Source organism: Podarcis cretensis (genome assembly GCF_951804945.1).
Source record: "Podarcis cretensis genome assembly, chromosome: 12".
NCBI classification, from domain to species: Eukaryota; Metazoa; Chordata; class Lepidosauria; order Squamata; family Lacertidae; genus Podarcis; species Podarcis cretensis.
In genome coordinates this window covers 5,168,507-5,189,683 of record NC_137181.1, presented here as the reverse complement: position 1 = coordinate 5,189,683, position 21,177 = coordinate 5,168,507, and the positions used below count along the sequence as shown (strand labels likewise).

Here is a 21,177-nt window from a genome sequence, read left to right as displayed (position 1 = left end):
ATCTCATTTGGAAACCAAGGACCCAGAGTTTGGAGGAAGAATTGGGAGGCACGCAATGCCAGCTGCTTGAAGTCCAGTGTGAAGTTTCCACAGTCTGTGCTGATTTACTGAAATAAATGAACTTTCCCACAGTGTTCTAATTTTCCAAGTTTCACCTGTATTCCCAGTGGTTAATATCCCTTAGCCACTAGATGGCACCGCTCCCCATTCCAGAACATACACACACACACACACACACACACACACACACACACACACACACAGTCTCTCTCTCTCTCTCTCTCTCTCTCTCTCTCTCTCTCTTAAATCAAGCCCCAAAATTCTTTCTCTGCTTCCCTCATTCTTCACTCATTTAATCCAAGGATCTATGTCTGGTGACATGTTATGAAATCTAACTGCTGCTCGTTCACTCCCCAAGGGGCAAGTGTCTTTGCAATCAAACATGCCACTGATATGGATCTCCATTCAAATCACTGACAATGTTAAAAATGAAACCCAAACCGTCTGCAACAATTCCAGTCGGCCTTGACTGTGGACGTAACAAGAGCCCTGCAGCTGGGACAGGCCAAAGGTGTCTAGGCCAGCATCCTGTTCCCACATGCCTCTTCTGGGAAGCCAGCTGGTCTTCAGAGCCGCTGCTTTCTCCAACTGTGGACACAACACTTTCTTCTTCTTTGGCGATTCCTCGTAGCCAAGTAAGATTGTCTTCCATAAACACTGTTTTAACAATCAGTCCGTAAGTGACTGTGGAGGCCAATTCTGGATCCACGCATCCTTCCACAGTGGGGGCATTGGTTTCCGGGCTGGAGTTGATCACAGTGAGGGTTTGCCAAGCGTGCCTTCCTCTTAGCACATTTCTCCCTTGCGTCCTGAGTTCGAGCGTCTCCAAAGCCCATGACAGCTTTGTTGGTGTTTATACTACTTTTTTTTTAAGATTTGCTTTGAGACAGTCTTTTGTTGACCACCAGCATTACGCTTTCCATTTTTAAGTTTGGAGTAGAGTTGTTGCTTTGGTAGACAATCATCAGGCAGCCACACAACATGACCAGTCCAATGAAGTTGATGTTCGAGTGTCTTCAAAGCCCATGACACCTTTGGTAAAGGCTGTTCTCCAACTGGAGCACTCACAAGCCAGTATTTCCCAGTTGTCACTGTTTATACTACAATTTTATTTTATATTTAGAATTGCCTTCAGACAACAGCATAGCCATCGTGGCTAGTAGCCATCAATAGCCCTCTCTTTCATGAATTTGTCTCTCTTGAAGCCATCCAAGTTGGTGAACATCAGAGCCTCCTGTAAGAGGCACGTAGTTTAGCTATGTGCTTTGTCAGGGTGGCGCTGTGGTCTAAACCACGGAGCCTCTTGGGCTTGCCGATCAGAAGGTCGGTGGTTCGAATCTCCACGACGGAGTGGGCTCCTGTTGCTCGGTCCCAGCTGCTGCCAACCTAGCAGTTCGAAAGCACACCAGCGCAAGTAGATAAATAGGTACCGCTCCAGCGGGAAGGTAAACAGTGTTTCCATGTCTGGTAATCCTATCTTAGCGGGAGGGGGGGGTTAGTGGGGATGAACAGCAGATTCCTCAATGGTCTTGCTGATGATGCCAGTGGTGAGGTCTTATGAAACCCAACTCTGTATAGAATAAAAGTATAATGCACACCAAATGTCCCACGGCAATTCGTATTATGACTCAAAATAACATCGACACAAAGCATAGGCGTACAGTCGCAAGGAACTTGAAAAAACATGTACACGGTCTTGCAGTTTGCTATTCAATATAACCGAGATTGAGAGTTCAACCTTGTAGTAAATCTTGTAGATAAGAACTGTGTACACAAAGGACTCCAGCCAGCAATGAGACGTCTATTTAAGGTCTTTGTTTCATATGCCTTCTTCAGGTTGGTCCAGATATATTATCAATGTCAAGGTCATGCTCATAATTGGACCAGCTCCTAATATAATGTTGGTGGTGAGGTTGGGTCTTGCCAAGAAGATTGTGGCCGTTCTAAGTGTTCTGCTGTATTAACCCCCCTTTCCCTCCTCCTTTCCTTTCTCTGATCTCTCTCAGGTGGGTTGCAAGGTAGCAGTGACCTTGTTCCTTTACTTCCTGGCCACCAACTACTACTGGATCCTGGTGGAAGGGCTCTACCTTCACAGCCTCATCTTCATGGCCTTCTTCTCGGAGAAGAAGTACCTTTGGGGATTCACATTATTTGGCTGGGGTGAGTCTTGCCTCCCGTCGGAGTTTCCCAGGTGGTTTGAGAGATTACCTGGTCGAGGAGATAGATGGGGCATGTTTGTGTAGTGATGTGGATATGAGAAAATGGACTTTTAGTAATGTTGGGAAATGATTTGAGAAAAAGAAAATGGTAGTTCTTTTCCCTAGGAGAGGACAGCAGATGAGCCCTGGGTTTGGATGAGTAAGAGATGATATTTTGTTTAGTAATTATCCTTCCTCTTTTCACTCATGTGAGAATGCAGATACCGTATTTTTCGCCCCATAGGGCGCACCGGCCCATAGGGCGCATCTAGTTGTTTTTTTTGGGGGGGGGAATAAAGAAAAAAAATTATTTCGCCCCCAGGTGCAGGGCTGGGGCGGGGGAAGCCCACGTTTTCCCCGACCTCAGCCCCCAGAACAGGCTGCTATCCGCAAGCCCTGGGAGAGCTGTGCAACTTCACGCCGGGCTCCCATGACTCGCGGAGAGCTTCCTGAAGCCTGGAGAGTGAGAGGGGTCGTGCGCCCCGACCCCTCTCGCTCTCCAGGCTTCAGTGAAAGCCTGCATTCGCCCCATAGGACGCACACACATTTCCCCTTCATTTTTGGAGGGGGGGAAATGCGTCCTATAGGGTGAAAAATACGGTACCTATTTCAGCAGCGAAAAGACACCATCTGTACACAGGTTTTCTCTAGAAGCTGTTTGGGACAAGGTTGCGTAATCTTCCAGAACAATTAGGATATCCAAGGATGCCTAGGCAAACTTGGGTTGCTTTCTCCCTTTTTATGTTTCCCTCTGAACAAAGAAATCACTCTCAGACTTTTATGTAAACAAGAAAATACAGTGGTACGTCCGGTTGAGCATGGGATCCATTCCGGAGCTCTGGTCGGATCCCGAGGAATTCACAACCGGGTGTGCCTGTTCTGTGCATGTGCACAGTGCAGTAGAGCTCTTCTGCGCATGCGCGCAGGGTGAAACCCGGAAAAATACTTTCGGGTTTGCCACAAGCGTAACCCAAAGGATACGCAACCAGAGTTGTGTGTATCCAGAGGTATCACTGCATAAAGTTTACTCACATTAAAAGCATTGAAAATCAGGGAGGCAATAATTCTTAAAAGCTAGAAAAGTCCATAGTCCAGTTCAAAATGGAGTGTGCTGTTGGGAGGAGAGCTCCTTTGCAGGTAAGAGACAGAGAGTGTAGTGACAGAAAGAAGAAGATTAAGTTTTTATTTTTCCCTTTCCTGCCACACAAGTTTAGGAAATATGACAACATAGAGTCCCCTGTTTGTGACTATCGATCAACTATGCATTTGTGTTTTGCTGCAGATCCCACTCACATTTCCAGGATCTTTATGAGAATGAAATAAAAATGGATCTACTCTGAGTAGGGCTAACATGGGATACAACCCCAATATATGTTTCTGAATGCATTAGAAGCTGCTCTAAGGGAGTCCACCTATCGCTAACTGTGATCACTCCATGTAATCAGAATGTCTATAAGTTTCTGAGGTGATGTGGAGCTGAACAACAGGGAAGCCATTTTTCAACAGTGGCAACAAAACCTCAGGAATATATCGTAATGGAAACACATTTGTGTATGGAGGGGCAACTTTTTTTGGTCATAATAGCTAAAATGGGATAGCAATGGGTAGATGTTTCATCGATAACTTTTGATGTCTTGTGGCTACCACAGCATACCTATCTGCTTGGACAGAGGCTAGAAAACAAGATTTTGGGTTTAGAATATAGTCAGTAAACGAGACGGATGTTTGCTGGGTCCTGGAATGGGGTCTCCAAGGGTACATTGCTTGCTTTGGGGAAAAACTGGTGAAGCTTTCAAAAAAAGCAAGCTCCATCTGCATGTTTTCCTTTTCCGCTTGTATATTTTCAAGTAAACCCATGTGGCAAAAAGTAAAAACAGTAAGAACACACCAGTCTCTTGTCCCAAGCAAGCTGAACTGGGCTGTGTCCTTCAGCTCAGGGCATTGGGCAGGTACAAAATTTAAGAACGGGGCCTGCATCTGTCCAGAGAGCATAAGACAAGGTCAAGGAGAGAGCCAGGCTGCCATTTTGAAACCACAAAAGCCGAGGTCCCTCTTCTGGGTTTGTCAATGTCACAAGGCAGGCTCACCTCCGTCGGATTGTGGGGTCCTGGGGGAGCCCCTCATTCTGCTTTCTCCCACCCATTCCCTTTCCCCTCTTCCTTCCACTCACATCAAGAGAGGGGGGCCTCAAGGTCTATTTGAAGTAAGCAGGGGCTGCCTCGGGTACGTCGACGCCTGGAAGAGCGGCAACCTGCAATTTTCAGAGGAGGTGGAGCTGCTGTTGAAAACAGGATGTGGTGATGAAGTGTGCGCAGTTCATTAGCTGGAACTGTTCTGTTTCCATGGAGTGGGCCTTCAGGGAAGGGAAGGGAAGGTTCTCAAAATAGCCTAAGCTCATCAAGTGCAAGGAGGGTGCGTGGCTGCGATGGCGGCCAACTCAGAGGGCTTCAAAGAGGATTAGACAAATTTGTGGCTGTCAATGGCTGCCAGCTAAGATGACTATGTCTGCCTCCACAGTTGCAGACCCTCCAGGTGTCCCCATTTTCCAGGGAGAGTCCTGGATTTACAGAAGCCATCCTGGTTTCTGATTTGAACCTGGAATGTCCCGCTTTTCCTTAGGACGTCCCTGTTTTCATTGTGGAAATATTGGAGGGCATGGATAGGACGTCCCTGTTTTCATTGAAGTAATATTGGAGGGCATGGATAGGACATCCCTGTTTTCATTGAAGAAATATTGGAGGGAATGGAATAGGATCTCCCTGTTTCCATTGGAGAAATATTGGAGGGAATAGATAGGACGTCCCTGTTTCCATTGGAGAAATATTGGAGGGTATGGAATGGGACATCCTTGTTTTCATTGAAGAAATATTGGTGGGTATATGCAGTTGGAGGCATCAATGCTTCTGAAAACCAGTTGCTGGAACCGACACAAGGAGAGCGCAAGCTCATGTTCTCCTCCCTAGTTTCCCAGAGGCATCTGGTCGACCACGGCAAGAAGAGTTTGCTGGACTAGATGGGCCATTGGCCTGATCCTGTATGCACTTCCTAGGTTCTTAAGGGAGGGGAAGTGTCTTCTCAGTGGCCTTTTCGTTCTGACTGGGCATCTCTAGGATGCTGGAGGCAGAGACCCTCCTGCAGAAATAGCCATGGTTCTTTGACCCTTGCAACCTCAGGCCACTGCCCCTCTGAGTGCGCCAATCTGGTCATTTGGCCATTTCCATGGTTCATTCCAGTTATGGAGAGGGGGGAGGCAGCTCAGGGCCTAGCAGCAACCCCCTGGCCAGCTTCAGCTGAGATGACCTGACCTTATAGGACCTGCATTGTACACACTGTGTTTATAGACTAGAGATGCACAGCGCATGCAATGTGGATGCTATAGAAGTCAATTTCGGCGGTGCCACCCGTTGAGGCTTTATGGAAAGGGCAGTGCATGGGGGGAGCTGATCTATTATTATTATTATTATTATTATTATTATTATTATTATTATTTCTTTATTTTTTACCAACAACCAAAACCCAACAGCGAAACCCCCCAGGCAGCTGAAACAATGGGTATACATAATCAATTATAACATATTCAAATTGACCATACGTATAATTCCATATACAGTGGTACCTCGGGTTCCATACGCCTCAGGTTACATACGCTTCAGGTAACATACACTTCAGGTTACATACGCTTCAGGTCACAGACTCCGCTAACCCTTGGGTTAAGAACTTTGCTTCAGGATGGGAACAGAAATCGTGTGGCGGCAGCGGGAGGCCCCATTAGCTAAAGTGGTGTTTCAGGTTAAGAACAGTTTCAGGTTAAGAACGGACCTCTGGAACGGATTAAGTACTTAACCCGAGGTACCACTGTACATTAACACTCCTCGCTCCACAAGGTTTATTTAACTTTTAACATTTTAATGGAGAATGTAAAAATACATTTGTGCCCATGAACACCGCTCTTTACAGTGTAAGCAGCAGCAAACGGAAATCCTCCAGGTCTCTGCCCCAAGGAGCTTACACAACTAAGGGGGAGGTGTCATGTTAGCAGAGGGACAGGAAGAGCAAGGGCAACGAGGGAGAGCTATGCAGTTTTGTGCTTCAGTTTTGGCTCTGAGGGTGGGTCGCTCCCAGTGGTACCAGTGGTTTGCCTGCCCTGAGTGCCTGCAACCCATGCATTCCCCCAACAAGGAGCCACCACAGAAAAGGCCCTGTTCTCGTGTTGCCGCCCTCTGGGCCTCTCGTGGAGGAGGCGCACGAAGGAGGGCCACAGATGAGGGTTTCAGGGTCCGGGTAGGTTCATACGGGGAGAGGCCTTCCTTTTGCTATTGCGGCCCTGAGCTGTTTAGTTCCACACAAAATGAAAACACGTCAAACTACTGAACTAGATGGACCCTATGGCCTGACTCAATATAAGACAGCTTCCTATGTTCCTGCAAAGTGACACTATAATTCCCCATTTTCACCTGCCTCAATTCCTTTTTCTCTTCCAGGGCTCCCTGTTGTGTTTGTTACATTCTGGGCGACGCTAAGGGCGACGTTTGCAGACACAGAGTAAGTCTATAAGCTACTCTTTCCCTTTCTTAAAGAGTCCGGAGTTCTACCCCAGCTCTTCTGCCTGGACACAGGTCCAGCTCTGAGGGCCTTCTGGCGGTTCCCTCACTGCGAGAAGCTATGTTACAGGAAACCAGGCAGAGGGCCTTCTCGGTGGTGGCCCCCGCCCTGTGGAACACCCTCCCAGCAGATGTCAAAGAGAACAAATACTACCCGACTTTTAGAAGACATCTGAAGGCAGCCCTGTTTAGGGAAGCTTTTAATGTGTGACATTTTGATGTATTTTTAATCATATATTCAACACAAAAAACAGTGTTGTTGATGAAGGGCAGCTGGACATATATAGGGCCCCATTACCTTCATCAAACCTAAATCTGGCCCTGGGGCCGGCTCACCCAAGAGGCAACTGCCTCAGGCGGCAGAATCAATGGGGCAGCAGAACTCAGTGTAGATTTTGATACCTCTCTTGTTCCTGAAGTCAATCTTCACTTACTCCTTCCCTGGCAGAGGGTGGGGGGCACTGTTTTGTGGTTCACCTCAGGGGCCAAAATGCCCTGACTCTCACTTTGGCCTTGACGGCGTCCCTCTTTCCTCCCCAGGTGCTGGGATTTAAGTGCTGGCTACTTCAAATGGGTTATTCAGGTGCCTATCCTCATAGCTGTCATGGTAAGTCGAGAAGACTGGTGTTGAGAGAGAAGGAGAAGGGGAGATTCTTAGTCTGGGAGGGGGGCCCAAGAGCAAACAGCGGGTGGGAGCAGGATGCAGCCAGGAACAGTATGAAATTATTATTATTATTATTATTATTATTATTATTATTATTATCATCATCATTAGTTATTGAGTTTGCAACGTTCTTCTAAGCGTTCACCGTGGTTTCTGCTTATTAAAATGATGCACTTTTGAGCCAGGTACAGTGGTACCTTGGTTCTCAAACTTAATCCGTTCCGGAAGTCCGTTCCGAAACCAAAGCGTTCCAAAACCAAGACGCGCTTTCCCATAGAAAGCAATGCAAAATGGATTAATCCGTTCTAGACTTTTAAAAACAACCCCTAAAACAGCAATTTGACATTAATTTTACTATCTAACGAGACCATCGATCCATAAAATGAAAGCAGGAATCAATGTACTGTACTGTAAAATAAATATGACAGTATTGTAGATGATAAAAATTAAAATTATCATTTTTTTCTTACCTGCACTGATGATAATCATTGTTTGGATGGGGGGCTTTTATCCATTTCCGCAGTCAAACAATCAGTCAATCAGTAGCTGAACTGGGTTCCACACAGTCACAAAAACAAATTAACCGAAAAAGCCTCAAAAACAAAAACACAAATTAAATAGCAAAAACAAAAGTGCCAAACTTAATCTGTTCCGGAAGTCAAACAAAAGTCTCAAAAACCAAGGCGCAGCTTCTGATTGGTGCAGGCACCCCGAAAACAATAGCCAACAGCAGCTTCGGATATTCGGCTTCCAACAAAAGTTCAAAAGCCGGAACACTTACTTCCAGGTTTTCGGCATTTGGGAACCAAGGTGTTTGAGTACCAAGGCATTTGAGAACCAAGATACCACTGTCTTTGATAAATATTCCGCCTGCCTCATTAAGAGTCACTTTCACAGAAGTATGCTTTCAATCTATTATTATTATTATTATTATTATTATTATTATTATTATTATTATTACCATTATGCATTAATAACATTAGGCAAGTAAGAGGTGACACGATAGAAGTTTATACAATTTTGCACAGCATGGAAAAAGGGGAAGGTTTTCTCCTTCTCTCGTAACTTTAGAACATTTGAACATCCTATGAAGCTGAACATTGGAAGATTCAGGACAGAGGGGGGAAATAGACTTCTTCAAACAGCTCATAGTTAACTGTGTAACTCCCTGCCACAAGAGGAAGTGGTGGCCAACACCTTCAATGCTTTGAAAGAGAATTGGACAAGTTCAGAGGGCAGAGAGCTATCAACGGCTTCCACAGTCAGAGGTGGAAATGCACAGTTGTTGGAAACCACAGGAGGGGAGAGTTGATCTTGTGTTCGAATCCTACTCGCAGGTTTCCTATAGGCATATGACAGTGTGAGGAGAATGCTGGACTAGATGGGCCGTTGGCCTGACCCAGCACACTCTTCTTCTGTTCTTAAATCACTCTAAACCAGCGGCTCTCAACCTGTGGGTCCCCAGATGTTGTTGGACTACAACTCCCATCATCCCTGAGCTTGCTAGCTAGGGATGAAGGGAATCATAGAATCCTAGAGTTGGAAGAGACCACAAGGGCCATCGAGTCCAACCCCTGCCAAGCAGGAAACACCATCAGAGCACTCCTGACATATGGTTGTCAAGCCTCTGCTTAAAGACCTCCAAAGAAGGAGACTCCACCACACTCCTTGGCAGCAAATTCCACTGTCAAACAGCTCTTACTGTCAGGAAGTTCTTCCTAATGTTTAGGTGGAATCTTCTTTCTTGTAGTTTGGAACCATTGCTCCGTGTCCGCTTCTCTGGAGCAGCAGAAAACAACCTTTCTCCCTCCTCTATGTGGCATCCTTTTATATATTTGAACATGGCTATCATATCCCCCCTTAACCTCCTCTTCTCCAGGCTAAACATGCCCAGCTCCCTTAGCCGTTCCTCATAAGGCATCGTTTCCAGGCCTTTGACCATTTTGGTTGCCCTCCTCTGGACACGTTCCAGTTTGTCAGTGTCCTTCTTGAACTGTGGTGCCCAGAACTGGACACAGTACTCCAGGTGAGGTCTGACCAGAGCAGAATAGGTAAAGGTAAAGGTACCCCTGCCCGTACGGGCCAGTCTTGTCAGACTCTGGGGTTGTGCGCCCATCTCACTTAAGAGGCCAGGGGCCAGCGCTGTCCGGAGACACTTCCGGGTCACGTGGCCAGCGTGACATCGCTGCTCTGGCCAGAGCCAGAGCCGCACACGGAAACGCCGTTTACCTTCCCGCTGGTAAGCGGTCCCTATTTATCTACTTGCACCCGAAGGTGCTTTCGAACTGCTAGGTTGGCAGGCGCTGGGACCGAGCAGCGGGAGCGCACCCCGCCGCAGGGATTCAAACCGCCGACCTTTCGATCGGCAAGCCCTAGGCGCTGAGGCTTTAACCCACAGCGCCACCTATTACTTCCCTTGATCTAGATGCAATACTCCTATTGATGCAGCCCAGAATTGCATTGGCTTTTTTTGCTGCCGCGTCACACTGTTGGCTCATGTCAAGTTTGTGGTCAACCAAGACTCCTAGATCCTTTTCACATGTACTGCTCTCAAGCCAGGTGTCACCCATCTTGTATTTGTGCCTCTCATTTTTTTTGCCCAAGTGCAATACTTTACATTTCTCCCTGTTAAAATTCATCTTGTTTTTCCAACAACATCTGGGGACCCACAGCTTGAGAAAGGCTGCTCTAGACCATGAGGACCAAAGTAAGGTTACCAGATTTTTTTTCAATGAATCCAGGGACACTTTTCAACTTCCTAATAAATAGATGGATTTTGTCAGGGGACTGATTTGTAAACCCGGGGACTGGCCCTGGGAAATGGGGGCGTCTGGTAACCTTAGACTAAAGCAGGGGTCAGCAAACATTTTCTGCAGGGGGCCAGTCCACTGTCCATCAGACCTTGTGGGGGGCCAGACTATATTTTCTTTGGGGGGGGGTTGAATGAATTCCTATGCCCCACAAATCACCCAGAGATGTATTTTAAATAAAAGGACACGTTCTACTCATGTAAAAACACACTGGTTCCCGCACCATCTGCCGGCCGGATTGAGAAGGCCATTGGGCCGGATCCGGCCCCCAGGCGTTAGGTTGCTTACCCAAGGACTAGAGACTTGCTTTATTTTCAGAAGGACCATCAGTCAGCAGCAGATGCATGCCATTCCCAGCTGCCTGTTGCACCCCCCTCTATTTTTTTTAAAATAACTTTTTATTCAAAAATAAAACAAAACATATTATCCAGAAACATAGCATCCTTATTTCCCCCCCCCCATTTTTCCTCCCTCCCCTCCCTCCCCCCCGAACCCACCCACCCACCCCCAACTTCCCTCAGTTCCTGTCTTTGGTTTCTCTAAGAATGCTGTTTTCTGCATGTTACAAAGTTGTATAGATCCCCAAACTATTTAGCTGGTTATTATCAATAAAAAGTTTGTGACTGTTTATTCAAAGCCAGCCAAGGAGTCCAGTTCGCTTTGTTGTGTCTTCAAATACTTTGCAAAGGGTTCCCATTCATCTTTAAAGTCACAGTTATCCTTGTCCCGTAGCTTGTATGTCAGTTTTGCCAGTTCTGTCTAGTCCATCAATTTTTCTTGCCATGATTCTTTAACTGGGGTTTCTTCAGTCTTCCAGCCTTGTGCTATTAAAACTCTCGCGGCAGTTGTCGCATGCATGAAGATGTTTTTCAGCTTTTTTGGCAGGTCTTTCCCTCAATATCCCCCTCTCTAGTGACCTCCAGCCCTCTCTGCTCTCATTGGCCTGCTGTCTGTCTGTCTGTCTGTCTGTCTGTCTGTCTGTCTGTCTGTCTGTCTGTCTCTCGCTCGCTCCAGATCGGACAGAAGCCCCGACAGCAAAAGTGCATCTAAGAACATCTGCACCAACAGCAATCCGAACATCTTGCACTCATTTCCGTAGTGTATTCCGAGTGCAGAACAGCCGATCTCTCTCTCTCTCTCTCTCTCTCTCTCTCTCTCCTAGGAAGCCTTTTCGGCTTCGGCACAGAGAAACCTCAGCCGCGGTTTTCTCTGCTCTACTGCAAAAGAATTCTCGCCCTTTCCCTCCCTTCCTCACCCAGGGGCACCCCGAAAACAAAAGGAAACAAAACAAAACTTGACAGGAAAGAGAGGTCACGTCGGGTTTGCAAAATCCCCCCCCAAAATGTTTTTGAGCTATTTTTTAAAGGAAATTTGCCAAAAAATCAACACTTCTGGCATGGGTTTTCCCGCACATTTTTACCGATTTTCTGAAAATCTGCCCGGATGCTGTTTCTGACAGATGAATCCTAGATAAGTCCGGGAAATTCCAGACCTATGGCAGCCCTAAGTCAAGGCTACCAAAGAGACTAAACACTAGGTGGACCACAGCTCAAACACTGAATAGGAACATTTGCAAAAATGGTCCACTGCTCTAGGATTTTCTCTGAAGAACATCAACCCTTCGCCCCATCTAAATCATTGTCTTCTCTTCTTTTTTTTTCCTTTTCTTTTTTTTAAAGAAAATCTTCATTATTTTTCACATAGACAAATATACATGAGTTACATAACATATAAAACAAAAAAATGATACAAATGAATAGAAACAATAAATTAAGAAAAGATAAAGGAGCAAACGTTAAAAAGTACAATCTATTACACTTACATGATAAATTAAAATATGTAACGTCCAATAGTTCTCATTATACTACTTGTGTTATCTCTATTCTTTGCACAGAATCCTATTATTCTGTCTTATACATGTATATATGATCCACTAATATATTTTGTATCATTCTTGGTTAACAGTATCGCTCTCTTTCTGCAAGTATCTTATTATTCGTACAATACATTTTAAAGTATTCCTTAAGTATTTTCCGTTCCCTATATATCTTCTGGTTTGACACTCCTCTAATTTTTCCAGTTAGTTTTGCTAGTTGCAGGTATTGCGTGGCGAGTTCCCGCCCCCCACCAGGATAAATAAAGACACGAGACACCATAATTAAGGTTAATTGGGCGAATTAGGCCACAACTTTATTGAATTCAGGAATGAGAGGCATTGGCTTAGGCACTGGTCCTAACGACTATCCGGCTCCAGCCCATTTGCTGGAGACACGGGGAAGGGTTAACACTTTATCGGGGGAGTCTCCTGCCGAGGCACGTCGACTAGGAGCTCCCCCGGGTTACCGCTCTGGGCCGTGCCTTTGGCCCACACCTCCATAGGCTTCGGACAGGGCCACGCCCCCCGGAGTCCTTTAACGGACCACCCTTCGCTCACTGGGGGGAGGTGATGGCGTTCCTCCCCCACACACACACACATCCTCTTAACCCCTTCTTACCAATGCCTACCGCCAATGCCGAAAAGTTGTGACGAGTTGCTACGAGGTAGGCGAAAAACCAAAAGGCTACAAATTGCCAATTGGGAAAAATTCCTACCATGCCCCTTGCGGCGACAGACCGAAGTCCATAGCAAAATCAAAGACCTACCTAAAGCATACCTAAAGGGAGGGAGGGTGGGAAAACGTGAGGGCTAGCCGGCGAAAAGAGGGCGAGCCCCCTCTGCGCTGGCCCTAAATAGGGCAGACCCGGCCGGGATTCCCCTGTTCTCATGGGGGCTGAAACCAGCCCCCGCTCACGTGGGGGTGGGCGTGAAGCCCGCAACCCCACCTCCTGGGCAGGCCGGAAGTGGCTTTCTATCACGAGAGTTTGCCACTCTGTAATCGTTGGTAAGATTTCATTCTTCCAGTTTCTTGCCACTATTATTCTGGCTGCCGCGATTGCGTAAATCATTGTCTTCTCTTCATTGGTCCATAAATTGGAAAGGCTTGTGGGCCCTGGCACTTCACCGCACTCATTCTGCCAGATTCCTCCATTGTTGTCCCGTCTCTTCCACCCTGCCTGGATTTCAAAGCATCCTTGTGTGGTCCGGGCTGTTGGCACCTCCTCGCACCAAGGAAAAACCAGCCCGGCGATTTCCAGCAAGGAAACGGACCGATGAAGAAAGTCAGAACATAAGAAGAGCGTGCAGGATCAGACCTGTGGCCCATCTTGTCCAGCACCCTGTTCTCACAGTGGCCAACCCCCAGGTGCCTGGGGAGAACTCACAAGCAGGATTCGAACAGGAGCCCTCTCCCCTCCTGTGGTTTCTGGAAGCTAGTATTAAGAAGCATTGCGTGGCGAGTTCCCAACCCCTTCCAGTGGAAATAATGACACAATTATTAAGGTCAATGGGCTAAATAAGGCCACAACTTCGTTGGTTACAGGCGATGGTCCTAACCGACCATATCCAACTTCAGCCCATTTGCTTGAAGTCCAGGAAGGGTTAACCACCAGTAGGGGGAGTTAAAAGACCCCGGCTTCTTCGGAGAAAAGCAATGACAAACCTAGACAGCATCTTAAAAAGCAGAGACATCACCTTGCCGACAAAGGTCTTTATAGTTCAAGCTATGGTTTTCCCAGTAGTGACGTATGGAAGCGAGAGCTGGACCATCAAGAAGGCTGATTGCCAAAGAATTGATGCTTTTGAATGATGGTGCTGGAGGAGACTCTTGAGAGTCCCATGGACTGCAAGAAGATCAAACCTCTCCATTCTGAAGGAAATCAGCCCTGAGTGCTCACTGGAAGGACAGATCCTGAAGCTGAGGCTCCAAGACTTTGGCCACCGCATGAGAAGAGAAGACTCCCTGGAAAAGACCCTGATGTTGGGAAAGATGGAGGGCACAAGGAGAAGGGGACAACAGAGGACGAGATGGATGGACAGTGTTCTCGAAGCTACCAGCATGAGTTTGACCAAACTGCGGGAGGCAGTGGAAGACAGGAGTGCCTGGCGTGCTCTGGTCCAGGGGGTCACAAAGAGTCAGACACGACTAAACGACTAAACAACAACAACAGGGGAAGTCCTGCTGATGCACATCAACTAGGAACTCCCCCAGGGTCACCAATAGGGGGCGTGCCTTAGGCCCTCACCTCCCCAGGCTTCGGACAAGGCCACGCCCCCCAGAATGCTTTAACGGAATATCCTTCAATATGTGGTATAGGGGCAGGTGATGGTGCTACCTCCCCTCTTTCCATCTACAGAGCAATACCAATGCCTAACCGCCAATACCCAGAAAGTTGTGATGATTTGCTACGAGGTAGGCAAAACCAAGTGGCTGGTGCCAATTTGCCAAGTGGAAAAAATTCCTACCAGGCCCCTCAATGGCAACCAACCGAGATCCATAGCAAGGTCAAGGAACGAAAACCTTATCGGGCAGAAGGGTGGGGAAAGCAGGAACAGCTGGCGGGCGGCAAAGAGGGAGATCCCCGGTCACATCCTGCCTTAAATAGGGCAGGCCACGGCCCCAGAGCCAGCCGATTGGCTGGCCAGGGGGTGACACGGCTGGGAATCCCCCCAATCGCGCGGGGGCCAGGGCCGGGGCCGGGGCCGTGAAGCCGGCAACTCCACCTCCTCCGAATGGCAGAAGTGGCTTTGCTGCTTCCAACTGTGGAGGTATAGTCATCCTGGCTTAGTAACCATCGATAGCTCTCTATTCCATCTAAGTTGGTGGCCGTGACAGTTTCCTGTGGAGATGAGTTCCATAGTTTAACTATGCGCCGAGTGAAGAAGGACTTTATCTGTCCCGAATCAACCAACATTCAGCTTCCTGATTTCTAGAGTTATGAAAGAGGGAGAGAAAGCTTGTGCGGATACTTTTTCCAAACTAGTATCCCAGATTTTCAAGGTGCGTGATGAACACGTGGAATTTCTGTAAAACTCAGGGAGGCTAATGTCACATGTGCAAAGGACCAGTTTCGGAAGACCTTTAACGCTGGCTGTTAAAGGGGGGAAATGACTCTAAATAAGGTACAAGGAGGGTTCTGGCAGGTTCAGTGAAAATAGGCTGAGTAAAGTTACCGTATTTTTCCCTCTATAGGACCCACCAGACCATAGGAGGGGGAGAACAAGGGGGGGGGGGAATTCTCCCCCTCTCTGCTTAGCACCCCTTCAGTGAAGCAGCAGGAGAAATCGAGCCCCTTCCATTTCTCCTCCCGCTTCGCTGAAGGGGCGCTGCGCAGCTCTCCCTCTCTGCTGAAGCCAGAAGAGTCTTGCTCTCCCAGCTTCAGCAAAAGGAACCCGAAGCCTTCGGAGCACAGTGCGAGGTCCCGCTGCGCTCCGGAGGCTTCAGGCGGCTATCCCTGAAGCCTGGAGAGCGAGAGGGGTCGGTGCGCTCCTTCTGCGCTTCAGAGGCTTCGCATTGCTATCGCTGAAGCCAAGGAGCCTGCATTCGCTCCATAAGATGCACACACATTTCCCCTTAATTTTTGGAGGGGAAAAAGGTGCATCCTATAGAGCAAAAAATACGGTACATTTCAAGGACTCTGGATGGATGAAAAGATGGGACGATGGGATGGCAGATGTTGGTTGGCCCAGAGGCTGGAACAGCCAAGATGACTTGAAACATGAAATTTATTACGGTCCGAGACCAGCTTGAGAAACACAAATGGAACTACAATCCCAATAGCAAAACAAACATTTGAAACAATATACCACAATGGATTTTAAGTTTAAAAGTGCGATAGGCGTATAAACACATAAAAACTTTGAGATAGACAACCTTAGAGAAATGAACCAGAGTCGCCGCCAATCCAAATTTGGGAATTTTCTTAACAAACGAGATTGAATCAGGGGATGGTCTGCGCCTACAGATCTGTGCGCAGAATCTGGCGATAATCTGGGTTGTCTTGTGGTCTTTGCCTAACCAAGATGACTTATTTTTTCTTATAAATACAGTGGTGCCTTGCAAGACAAAATTAATCCGTTCCGTGAGGCTCTTCGTATAGCGGTTTTTTCGTCTTGCGAAGCAAGCCCATTGACAGCTTAGCGGATTAGCGCTATTAGCGGTTTAGCGGCTTTTAGCGCTCAGCTGTTAAGCGGCTTAGCGCCTTAGGAAAAGGGGGGGGAAAGGGGGAAAAACCTGCAGGAACTCGCAAGACATTTTCGTCTTGCGAAGCAAGCCCATAGGGAAATTCGTTTTGCGAAGCGCCTCCAAAATGGAAAACCCTTTCGTCTAGTGGGTTTTCCGTCTTGCGAGGCGTTCGTCTTGCGGGGCACCACTGTAATGTGTAATGATGCAAAGCTTTTTTTGCAAACTCTTTGGACTCTTCTCCTGTGATGCATTGCTGAATAAAGGTTGAAGAGTTGGGGAATGGATGTGACCCTCCTTGAACCCCCCACAAGGAGAATTTCTCCCACAGCAACTGACCCTTTTTGTAGTAGAAGCAGGAGAGTGGTTTCCAGAGGCCTCTCTCCACAGCACCCTTTTCAAAACGCTTTGTCTCTCTTTGTCCCCCAGGCAAATTTTATCCTTTTCATCAAAATTCTCAGAGTCCTCGCAACCAAACTCCGAGAAACAAATGCGGGGAGGTGTGACACGAGGCAACAGTACAGGTAAGTACTTGGGGCTGTCCTACTCTACAGGGAGGTTTTGGAGAAGGAGCGTACCAACAACCTATCCATATTGGGAACCATTAAGACAAGGATGGGGAACTTAAAAAGGTAAAGGTAAAGGGAGCCCTGACCATTAGGTCCAGTTGTGGCCGACTCTGGGGTTGTGGCGCTCATCTCACTTTATTGGCTGAGGGAGCCGGCGTACAGCTTCCGGGTCATGTGGCCAGCAGGACTAAGCCGCTTCTGGCGAACCCGAGCAGTGCACAGAAACGCCATTTACCTTCCCGCCGGAGCGGTACCTATTTATCTACTTGCACTTCCTGCTTTCGAACTGCTAGGTTGGCAGGAGCCCGGACCGAGCAACAGGAGCTCACCCCATTATGGGGATTCGAGCCGCTGACCTTCTGATCGGCAAGCCAGTGTGGTGTAGTGGTTAAGAGTGGTAGACTCGTAATCTGGGGAACCAGATTCGCATCCCCGCTCCTCCACATGCAGCTGCTGGGTGACTTTGGGCCAGTCACACTTCTGTGAAGTCTCTCAGCCCCACTCACCTCACGGAGTGTTTGTTGTGGGGGAGGAAGGGAACTTTGAGACTCCTTCGGGTAGTGATAAAGCGGGATATCAAATCCAAACTCTTCTTCTTCTTCGGAAGGTGGTGGACTTCACTGGATGTTTGTCAACACTAGTCGGTTGGCCATCTGCTGGGGATTCTTCAGCTGTGATTCCTGCACGGCAAGGGGTTAGACTAGATGAGCCTTGGGGGGGGGGTCCCTTCCAACTCTACGATTCTATGAACTTCCTAGCTCTCTGCCACCTACCAGCTAAGCCGCCATGTGTGTTCTTAAAAGGTTCCTCCTGCTAGCAGATCTCTGCTCAGCCTTAACAGATCACAGCTACATCTGAGTAATCCTGGCAAAGCTAGAGGTCCACATTCGTCAGATTGGCCGAGTTTTTTTTAGAAGAAAAAGAAGGGTGGGGAGGGAAGAGAGAACCTTGAGAACTTGGAAGGAAAATGTTTAATTTAAAGCAGCAGGAGGAGGGAGTTTGCACCAGCTGCCATTGGCAATAAAAAAAAGGCCAAGCCTCGTTTTCCAGCCTCACCGAGGCCTATCATCTACCTATTGATTTATTACACGCTATTTGAGGCTTGTTACTCATTATGGTTTTGGAGGCTCTTGGCTGTTTTGTTTTGCTTTTAATGATGTTTTCCTCAACCTCCAGCCCCGTCCGCTGCTGCTATTCGCTGCAGAAGAGGCTGGGCCTCTGTGTGGCCGGTGCCCCTTCGTAATTGCCTCCATGCTGCGGCAACCGTTGGCAGATAATTTCCCGCCCCTCCCTCTCCCTCCTCCCTCTGTCAGCATCATTTCCAGTCAGTGTTCCTTCGGGGAGCACCGCTCCTGAATGGTACCAGATGTCCTCATCTGCTCAGACGTTCTGAGGCGCTTTCTGCTACCTTTGCTCCCAGTACGTTTCTGAGCACAATTCAAAGTGTTGGTGCTGACCTTTCAAGCCCTAAACGGTCCAGGATACCTGAAGGAGCGTCTCCACCCCCATCGTTCTGCCCGGACACTGAGGTCCAGCTCCGAGGGCCTTCTGGCAGTTCCCTCCCTGTAAGAAGTGAGGTTACAGGGAACCAGGCAGAGGGCCTTCTTGGTGGTGGCGCCCGCCCTCTGGAACGCCCTCCCGTCACATGTCAAGGAAATGAACAACTATCTGACTTTTAGAAGACATCTGAAGCATAGATTTGATCCAAGGTGGGAAGAGTGCACCCAATTACTCTCTCCGCAGTCTTTACAACCCTGGACAGCATTGTTTTTCCCCTGGCCGTGCAGCTCCCAAACCACACACACAGACCATAAGTTAATACATTCTCCAAAGTACAATGATAAAATGCCATCAACAGGTCCTTTGAGAGATTATTTTTCTGGAGGATTCTCAGAAAATATAACATCTGCTGTGCTCTCTTCATCAGGTCTTTGCTGTTTTCTCCTCACACCTGGATGTCGGCATTTCATTATGGTTTGGAAACGAATTCAGCTTCTCGTAACGTTTTCCCTTTCCTCTCTGCTCTCTTCTGCAGGAAGCTACTGAAATCCACCCTGGTCCTCATGCCTCTTTTCGGAGTTCATTATATTGTTTTTATGGCTATGCCATACACCGAAGTGTCAGGGATCATCTGGCAAATTCAAATGCACTATGAAATGCTCTTCAACTCTTTCCAGGTATGGGGTTCTCTGTGGGGGTTCAGTTCCAAACTCAGAGGATATCTGTGCTTCGGTGAAATAGCCATGTCCCGAGTCAACATTAATTTGTCGTTTTTCTCCTCCTTTTTCCTAGGGGTTTTTTGTCGCCATTATCTATTGCTTTTGCAACGGGGAGGTAAGTTTCTCACAGCCTAAGTTACATCTTCCAGAGCACAGGGTGGGTGTGGATCATTTTCCTCCAATCTTCCAGGGAGAAGTGCTGAGTGGGTTGAAAGTTTGAAATGCTCCCTAATATTTGTTTTTAAAAAATACTATCTCCTGATATTCAGAGAGGTAGATCTCAGGAGGCAAAAATGGGGAGGGGGACACAAACATTTAAGAATCTGTCTCGTTGTGGTATAAGAAGTTAAGCAATCTTGCCACTGCTGAAAGGATAACCCTCGAGATTGCCAGGATGAAAGGAAGAGCCAGCAGAACTATTTTGCAGGACTTTAAACACAAGATAAAAACGGTGACCTATGCAACTCCTTGTTGTTGTTGTTGTTTAGTCGTTTAGTCGTGTCTGACTCTTCGTGACCCCATGGACCAGAGCACGCCAGGCACTCCTGTCTTCCACTGCCTCCCACAGTTTGGTCAAACTTATGTTAGTAGCTTCGAGAACACAGTCCAACCACCTCGTCCTCTGTCGTCCCCTTCTCCTTGTGCCCTCCATCTTTCCCAACATCAGGGTCTTTTCCAGGGAGTCTTCTCTTCTCCTTAGGTGGCCAAAGTCTTGGAGCTTCAGCTTCAGGATCTGTCCTTCCAGTGAGCACTCAGGGCTGATTTCCTTCAGAATGGAGAGATCTGATCTTCTTGCAGTCCATGGGACTCTCAAGAGTCTCCACTTGCACCAGAATTCAAAAGCATCCATTCTTCGGCGATCAGCCTTCTTGATGGTCCAGCTCTCACTACCATACATCACTTCTGGGAAAACCAGAGCTTTAACTATACGGACCTTTGTTGGCAAGGTGATGTCTCTGCTTTTTAAAATGCTGTCTAGGTTTGTCATTGCTTTTCTCCCAAGAAGCAGGCATCTTTTAATTTTGTGGCTGCTGTCACCATCTGCAGCGATCATGGAGCCCAAGAAAGTAAAATCTCTCACTGCCTCCATTTCTTCCCCTTCTATTTGCCAGTAGGTGATGGGACCAGTTCCACAAACTACAGCTCCCAGAATTCTTTGGGGCAAGCCAGGACTCTTTCAAGCTGCATCGTAGAGCTTTAAATATGTGGTCCATGAATGTGGCCTTTCAGGTTTTTTTATGTTGAGCTTCAGACCATATTTTGCGCTCTCTTCTTTCACCCTCATTAAAAGGTTCTTTAATTCCTCCTCACTTTCTGCCATCAAGGTTGTGTCATCTGCAATTCCTTACCTGCACCTAAGAAAGAAATATAGCTCTCCTAAATGATGTGTTCGTTTAACATTTCTGTGCAGAATTGCACTTACCGTTATTGTACAAGCATCTTGTCTCTGATGCCTGGATAGCTCAGTTGGTTAGAGTGGGGCTTTGGTAACGACAAGGTTGCAGGTTTGATCCCCGTATGGGACAGCTGCAGATTTCTGCATGGCAAGGGGTGGACTAGATGATCATGATGGTCCCTTCCAGCTCTGCAATTCTATGGTGATGGTCTGCTTAGGTGAAATAGCCTTGCTCCATGTGCTGAATCGTCCCTGGTCCTGAATGGGGCAACTGTGCCCCTGAAGGAGCAGGTGCACAGTCATTCTGGACTCACAGTTGTCCATGGAGGTGCAGATCAATTCTGTGTCCAGGGCAGCTGTCTACCAGCTCCATCTGGTACGCAGGGTGAGACCCTTCCCGCAGACTGTCTCGCCAGAGTGGTGCATGACAGGAGGTGGGCAGATGTGGAGGACTCCCTGGTCCTGAATGGGGTAAATGTGCCCCTGAAGGACCAGGTGCACAGTCATTCTGGACTCACAGCTGTCCATGGAGGCGCAGGTCAATTCTGTGTCCAGGGCAGCTGTTTACCAGCTCCATCTGGTACGCAGGATGAGACCCTAC

The 21,177-nt window shown here is 47.7% G+C and overlaps 1 protein-coding gene and 2 long non-coding RNA genes across 5 annotated transcripts in view; 2 read left to right on the top strand and 1 right to left on the bottom strand.

Moving 5' to 3' along the window:
* The window catches only part of LOC307199303, a 270,585-nt gene that overhangs the window by 83,348 nt on the left and 166,060 nt on the right, over positions 1–21,177 (bottom strand). The gene's annotated exons all lie outside the window — the stretch shown is intronic.
* PTH1R (parathyroid hormone 1 receptor) overlaps positions 1–21,177 on the top strand; it is a 228,536-nt gene that overhangs the window by 108,392 nt on the left and 98,967 nt on the right. For both annotated transcript variants that reach the window (XR_013831822.1, XM_079946899.1), the window contains exons 7-12: positions 2,067–2,220; positions 6,740–6,800; positions 7,400–7,466; positions 16,822–16,916; positions 18,997–19,138; positions 19,254–19,295. Coding sequence is in view for 1 of the 2 variants with exons in the window: in XM_079946899.1 (XP_079803025.1) it covers positions 2,067–2,220; positions 6,740–6,800; positions 7,400–7,466; positions 16,822–16,916; positions 18,997–19,138; positions 19,254–19,295 (561 nt within the window). In the remaining variant the exon portion in view is untranslated. The remainder of the gene's footprint in view (positions 1–2,066; positions 2,221–6,739; positions 6,801–7,399; positions 7,467–16,821; positions 16,917–18,996; positions 19,139–19,253; positions 19,296–21,177) is intronic.
* LOC307199352 overlaps positions 1–21,177 on the top strand; it is a 199,145-nt gene that overhangs the window by 168,769 nt on the left and 9,199 nt on the right. The window lies entirely within an intron of this gene.